Source organism: Rutidosis leptorrhynchoides, chromosome 11, assembly GCF_046630445.1.
Source record: "Rutidosis leptorrhynchoides isolate AG116_Rl617_1_P2 chromosome 11, CSIRO_AGI_Rlap_v1, whole genome shotgun sequence".
Classification (NCBI taxonomy): domain Eukaryota; kingdom Viridiplantae; phylum Streptophyta; class Magnoliopsida; order Asterales; family Asteraceae; genus Rutidosis; species Rutidosis leptorrhynchoides.
This window is the reverse complement of record NC_092343.1, coordinates 361,206,214-361,214,059: the sequence shown is the minus strand read 5'-3', so window position 1 is coordinate 361,214,059 and position 7,846 is coordinate 361,206,214. Positions and strand designations below refer to the sequence as shown.

Below are 7,846 nucleotides of genomic sequence, written 5' to 3'. Positions count from 1 at the left end.
GTTGCACCAAGTCTTACGCCCTTCGCCCGACAATTCAAATGTCACCATAGGGTACTTCCATTAGGAACGTCACCCATATCAATAACATGCACAACACAAAGCATCTAATAAATTGAAACACAAAGGCACATAATAAATAATCAAAGGACATATTTATTAAAGCCAAACGTACCTTAACGTCTCCTTGCCGCACCCGTCCCCGCTAACTTGGGACATTCTGACTTACGATGTCCTTCTTCTTGGCAATTGAAGCACACCATGCTATCACCCTTTGGCACCGAACATTCCCACGACTTGTGACCCCTCATGCCACAATTGTAACATCTAGACGCACTAGAATCCGGTATACCCGTCCGTGTACCACCCGTGCTCACACTCGGACCCTTAGTCCTCTTACTTGGAGCACTATAAGAAACAACCCTTCTTTCACTTGAAGGTTCACCCTTCTTGGATCGTGAATACGACTCGAAACTTCTAGCCAAGGCGAATAATTCCACAAACGATTTCGCTTGACCCCGACTAATTTTACTCTTCAAGTCATCATTCAAGGTCCGATAGTAATCCTCCATCAACATACGATCATTGCTCAAATACTCCGGGCAAAAATGAGCCTTCGCCATAAAGGTCGTCTTGAGAGTATTCAAATCCATAGATCCTTGTCGCAAATTTCGCAACTCATTACGCAACTCCCACAAATCGGCTGAATTCTGGAACTCCTCAAAGAATTCCTCCTTAAATTCGTCCTACGATAAAGCCATAAACGTTTCGCCACCGACAAGATCAATCTTACCATCCAACCAATCCCTCGCCCTACCCCGCAACAAACTAGTAGCGAGTCTCGTCCTTTTCTCGGGAGGGCATTCAATAGTGCGAAAACACCCTTCGACATCTGAGATCCATGTAGTGCTTACCAAATGATCCGGTTTTCCATCATACATCGGGGGTTTAGTCCTTATGAAGCTCTTAAGACAACGCTCCATTTCACTACTATCCCGAAATTCGTAATACTTCCTATCCATTTCTTCTCGTAACGTACCCAATTGCTCCGCAACGACGGCCGAAACTATAGCGTTAAACTCCAAATCGTTCGTCTCGATCCCGTTTCCCATCGCCATTCTAAGGAATGCAAATCGATTAGATCACGGACGTATAAAACACACACACAATACCGCCCCATCTTGCTAAACACTCGTCGTACATCACTTGTTAGACACGATTTGCACCCGTAATAAGGTTTGCAAGTCCTTATTACGCGCACATACGCCGCATCAACTCGTTAGTACAACGACTGCCTCGCTCGATGATATAAACAAACACAAACAAAATTCTACGCGATATAAACACACGCGAGAATTATTATCACAACACAATAATATATTAATAATATCCGCATATTAATATAAATGTTAGTCCTCCTACAAACAGGGCACTAAGTATAACCCATTCCAACCCGAAAACCTACAAGTCCCGCACAAAATTAAGCACACATTTTATGTCTAAGTCTAGGCACTTATCTCAAGTCACCTAAATCCCTTAGACCATGCTCTGATACCACTTGTAACAACTCAACCCATTATCCAACCGAAAACACGCTTAGATTTTTTTTTAATTCAAAAATCAGATTTACAGGCATATGGAGCGCAGCTCCATATAGGGGCACGCCGCTCCGATTCCTGCTGTCCCAATTGTCATTTTCACTCAAAAAGATCTAATACATCCCGACACTTTTGGACCAAATGCTTTTCACAACACATTATAATAGTTAAAAATAACACGTTTCAATACTAAAGTGAGTCTTACAACTTCGGGCCCACATATGCACAAATTACCCTTTAAGTACAAGGTACAAGTTTCGACCCCATGACTTTAAACACAAAATAAAAGCCGAGCATGGCGATTGGGGATACGCTACCCAATCCTAATCGAATCCAAAAGCATGCCTCTAAAGCAACTACGCAAGTCCACTAGTCCCCGCGCTTACCCGAGCCACCGCATCGATGCAAATCTATAAAAAAAAGTCAACAACGAGAGGGTAAGCTAAAGCTTAGTGAGTGATAATATACTACATACATATATATGCATAAAAAGGACACGCCACACAATTAAACAAATACCGCATACCGGAGCATCCAAGCATAAAAGTAAGCTAGTCTAAGCATACCGTACTTTCACTAAGCAACAAGCTAAATATGCATTAACAAACATAAGTTCACCAACGACGATGTGAACAATGCCAAGAAGCTACACCCAGAGGGTTAGCTACATCACGACAATACAACAATATATATATAACAATATATAAACGAATAAGGTTAACCCCTTAACCCATTACCGAATACCAAACACCACAATGAAGATTGGCCGAACTACACGAGCCTTAGTAATCCGAAACCACACGAGATTACTATCTTCAATAAGACAACATCGAGGTTAGCCGAACTACATGAGCCTTAGTAATCCGAAACCACACGAGATTACTACCTCAATAAGATGACCGAACTACACGCGTCATCGTGAATCTGAACTACATGCGACTCACTTCTCAACATCAAAACCCTTCGCCATTGGGGTTATATCATCCACATCACAACCACGTGTGATTGTTGTAATAGACTGAAACCCGGGCTAGTTGTAAGTAGACTATTTTTGCCCATAGGGTTTGTGCTTAGTCTTAAGTGCTTTTTATTTTAATTATTTTATTAGTGTTTTAATATAATTGTGTTGTGACCAGTTTGTGACAAGGGTCCCAGAACAGGTTTGTTTATTTCAATTGGACCTCGTTTGGGTTACCTAATCTTGTACGAAAGATATCAGATAACTGATAAATACCCGTGTGTTGTGGGGTATGGGGTTTTAACCCCAAATAAGTGTATTGTGCTGCCCTTTCCTCTCATTTTCTTCCTCCCTCTAGAAATTTCCTAAACCAAACTGTACCCACTTCATCTCCTATCTCTAACCCTAGATTCCTAAATTGTGTTCTAGAGCTCAAATTGTTCATACCATTTTATTTCTTACAGATTACTGAGTCTATCAAGGTAAGTAACATGTGTTTTTGTGTTCAATTCGTTGTTAAATTCATGGTTTTGTGTGTGTTTTGTAAAAAAGCTTGATTTTGGGTCAAAATCCATGGATTTGATGTTGTTATGGTCAAAACTTTGTGGGTTTATAGTCTATAACATGTAGTAATTGAGTTGTGGTAAGTTTTGGTGTCGAAAACGAGCTCTAGATCGAGTTTTGGTGAATTTAGCTTGAAGTCCGTAGGTTGTGTTCAGAATTTGCAGATGATGAACACAGTCTGTCGACTGTCGGTCGACAGTCGACCGACTGGCGAGTGAACCGACCGACTGAGTTTGACTTTCGGCCGATTGTGGATATACCAAACAAGTCGACCGATTGGGTAATTCAGTCGACCGGTTGTGTCAACATTCGACCGACTGTCTACGTCAGTCGACCGATTGAGGAGACAGTCGACCGACTGTGTGTCCAGGGCAGAATGTTTTACCAAAGTGCCTTTTTCTAGCCGTTATGCTGCTCGTTTGTATTTTGGTGTTCAGGATGTAAATTTTGAAAGTTCGTTTGTATTTTGGTGTTCAGGATGTAAATTTTGAAAGTGCACAAGTGTTAAGCATGAAAATTTTAGCGGACGCATTTTTTTTACTAATTTGCTATAATTCGCTGTCAGTGTGTCTAGTCTTGATGGGAACACTATTCTAACTTGGTTTTTGCTGTTCTCAGGAGATAAGGTCAAGGAGGAAGCTCAGAAATAATAACTGAGCAGTTGCTGGTAATTGGTGAGTGGGTCTACCTACGGATAGAGTTTAAGTAGCATATCATGCTACTGTGGTTGACTCTTTTACCATGCATAGTGTAGGAATTGCTATGATAGAATAATGTCATTTGTCTGATGTTGTATGTGAATTATGTGTACACTGTGTGAATGGCACCAGTCGGGCCTAGGGAGACTGGGGACTCGAGACCGTGCCTAGGAGAGGTTAGAGTCCCTATGAGGTCAACCGTGCCAAGGGGAGGTTGGGTCCATAGGCTACTTATTGTGGAGTATAGTGTGAATGATGCATCCCCTGCATCTGGATAACTATACTGTGAATTGAGTAGCAGGGACTATCGGTAGACTCAAACCCGATCAGCTGAGAGTCGTGTGCTCGTACAAGCCGCCGATCCTCGTATTGTCTTATTGTATGCTAGTTGGTAGTTAGCAAGTGTTGTTGTCAGAATATAGCTTGTGTGTGGATTAAGCTATATCTGTTAGATAGATTCCATTCACTTAGCGGTGCGCTAATCCCCCACATGTTTCCCCCTTTGCAGGTTTAGGTACTGCTAGTCGGGATGGGTATTGATGCAGAAGACATGTTTGACAACCCTACTCTGATGTGGACTTTTGTTTAAATAATGTTTTGTAATAACGTAACACTGTTGTGTAAGCTTAAACTTAATTATACGGTCTAATGTAATGACGTGACTTATATTGTGTTTATTATTAAAGTCTTCCGCTGTGTATTAAAAAAAAAAAAATGGCCGGTGTTACAATAGTGTACACACCAAATGTGTACTTCGCCAAAGGTGATCAACCAAAACGCACAACCGTGCCAATTGGACCTATACACAAGTCCATCAAAACCACCTATATGTGAAGTGAGCTCTATAGCCGAGAATCACTTCACCCGACCCGCACCCATCCTACACATACATATGCACATAGGATATTAACACTCACCTTGAAGTCTTGATGGATGCCAAACCAAAATCCTCAATCGCCGATGGAATGTACCTATTCCATTTATCACATAACAAGTAACACAATTAGGGTTGACTTACAAACCAACCCAATTGACACTTGGTGCAATTTCGACCCAAATGCACTTCCAAGTACAAACCGAGTCCAAAATTAACCAATAATCATTAACACAAGTGAGAATGGTCCTAATACGCCAATTAAACCCAATCATAGGTGTTAAACACCTATCTTTCCCAAAATGACACTTAAACCCTAATTTTGACCCATAAGGAGTCAACATCGCGCCATTAGCAAGTTTTGACACCAAAACATATTTAACTCGGTTTTATACCTCAACTTAATCCATTTTAAGTTTATAAACCTTATTAAATCGACAATTGGGTCATAATCATCAACAAACCCTAATTTTGACTCTAGTCAAAATTAGTCAACCACAAGAACCCTAATGGTCTCCAAAACATCAATAATCGCTAATACTAGTGATTATACACCATTTACAAGTCTTAAACATGGTTAAATCATTAACCAACCCAAAACCCGCCAAACATCAAAATAACAAGTTTCCATAAACCCTCTTCATCAACTAAATGGGTTTTACAACTAGCAATCTCAAACCCTAACTTGAATATCAAATCTAACAAATAAAATTCGGAGTTTGAACTTACCAATACCGCCAAAATGATGCCGTTGACGAGATGAACAACTTTAATACTTGAAGTTTGACCCGAAACACTCTTCTTCTTCTCCAATTGGAGCTCTCTCTCTCTCACTAAAATGGGTTTCTCCCTATAGAGTTTGATGAAAGTGTTTGTGTGGGTGAAATGAGGATAAAAATGATCAATGGATCAGTTTTGATGACCCTAAACCGACCCCAAGTGAAAAGACTAAAGTACCCCTCATTTAAACACTTTAAAAATGCTGAAAATTGCATCAGACGCATTCGGAGCGCCGCTCCATAAGGTGGAGCGCCGCTCCAACCTTCAGGTCAGTTTTCAGTAACTTGTTTTGGCCATAACTTTTTGACCGTAGCTCCGTTTTCGATGTATCAAATATCGTTGGAAACGTAATAAGATTTTCTTTCCAATGGTAAGCCTTTGAAACATCAACACAAAGTTTATTTGGGGTTGAAAAGATACGTACACACCTTGTCACTTCAGACAACGTCCAGTCTCCTTCGACGTTCGAGCAAGCAACACGTACATGCTTCGTACACTTCATACACGCATCGTACACCATAAATACATTATGTACAATAAATATTTAGGTCTTACATCACTTCTCAATGAAGGCGAATCTAAACAATTCGCAATAAGTTTGTCACCAAAATCACTTCACTTAAAAAAAGAAAAGCTAACACACATTCACTTGTACTGGCATGACGTAACTGGTGGTGATAATATTACCAAGGTAACGGTAGTTAAGGCAGTTGACAACACCACAAACTCCTTCTTTGGTGCTGTTTCGGTTCTTGATGATGCTTTAACTTTTAGTCCAGGACTAAACTCTAAGATTGTGGGACGAGCTCAAGGGATGCATGTGGCTGCCGATCAAAGTAATGTTACGTTTGTTATGGCTATAATTTTCAAGTTTACTGAAGGGGAATACAATGGTAGTACGTTGAGTTTATTAGGGAGAAACCACGTTGCGTACCCTAAAACAGGGGCGGATTTTTTCTAAGACAAAAGGGGGTGGTTGCCCCTACTAGCATTTTTGTTGTAACTTGTTTTTTCCTATTAAATGTGGTAAAAAATATATATGTCTCTGTATTATCCCCTCTCAAGATAATATGAAAACACAAACATGGTCAAACATAAATATGAAATACGGAGTACTATGTATGACCTAGAGCAATCAATTAATTTTTTTTTTAAAAGCTGAGCAATCAATTAATTGAGTTTTCTTATCTTATATTTGGTCAATATATTATTATTTTCAAGTCTTTTTTATTGTTGAGTGTTTTTTCAAGAATATACAATGCCATGTTATGTAATTTTATTAAATTAAATATAAAACAATATCTTCGTTTTAGTATGGAAGTTTGATTCCAAAATATGTAATTAATGAATATAACCCTAACCATTAGGAAGTCATAGAGCCTTGCGGTACCAGTACCATATACTGATATACTTCTTGATCATCGTTAATACTCCATATAAATTATTTCTAATGTTGACTGATAATTTCAATTGATTAATAGAAAAATACATTTCATGTTTTTATATGTTTATAATGATAGTTCCATTTTATATTTGTATTTAAAGAAGTACACCAAAATATGATTATAGGATAATGGCTTCGCCCCCTCGACAAAACGTTTCAAGTTCCGCCACTGCCCTAAAAGAAAAATGCCGATTGTGGGTGGGTCTGGGGTTTTTCGATTTTCACGTGGTTATGCAATCATGAAAACATATAAGTTTGTTCCGAATGTCTAATCGACCATGGAAATGGATTTTTATGTCCTCCATTATGGAGACTCTAAAGAATAGAACTACAACTGATTTGACGAATGCTTTTATATTAAGCGTTATATGTGGCATTCGATCGATCGTTGAATAATTTTATTGTATGTGTTCGGTTTGTGGTATTTTACGATTGAATTAAATAGAATAACTTGTTTATCTTGTTCTATATATGAAGTATGTAAGTGTAATTTATGTGTTGTAAGAAAATAATTAGGATATATGAGTGTTTTATTACTCCATTACTCCATTCAGCCAAAAACAAATATTGTTAACAGTTAAAAAGTACGGTTAAAAATGAAATGCGTTTATAAAACATTGATGGAGAAATTTCATATGTACCAAAATAAGAGGCTGTCTTCGGCCAGGATCGGGTAGCCAACTGATCAGGGCTAATAATTTAGAACGACTGTGTGTAGATTGAGTCAAAATGTGTGCAGATTGAACTAATCAATTTGTGAGTTTTATCGGTTCTTTCCCACCCTTAGTTCTCTCTGAATATCTTCAATATATATATATATATATATATATATATATATATATATATATATATATATATATATATATATATATATATATATATATATATATATATATATTCTCAAAATCATTCAATTAAATTTAAAAAAGTGCT

General features: G+C 38.4%; 1 protein-coding gene across 1 annotated transcript; it reads left to right on the top strand.

Moving 5' to 3' along the window:
* The first annotated feature begins 5,998 nt into the window (after positions 1-5,998).
* LOC139875890 (dirigent protein 20-like) lies at positions 5,999-7,423 on the top strand. Its single transcript, XM_071863184.1, has 2 exons — positions 5,999-6,397; positions 7,075-7,423. Exons 1-2 carry the CDS (start codon positions 5,999-6,001, stop codon positions 7,183-7,185), a joined length of 510 nt encoding a protein of 169 aa, XP_071719285.1. The 3' UTR covers positions 7,186-7,423.
* Positions 7,424-7,846: the final 423 nt, after the last annotated feature.

Excerpts from the sequence above, each read along its gene's own strand:
- LOC139875890 (XM_071863184.1), top strand. The coding sequence starts at position 5,999 with ATGTACAATAAATATTTAGGTCTTACATCACTTCTCAATGAAGGCGAA. Across the intron at positions 6,398-7,074 it reads TATTAGGGAGAAACCACGTT|TTCCGCCACTGCCCTAAAAG; the intron begins GCGTACCCTAAA and ends AAACGTTTCAAG.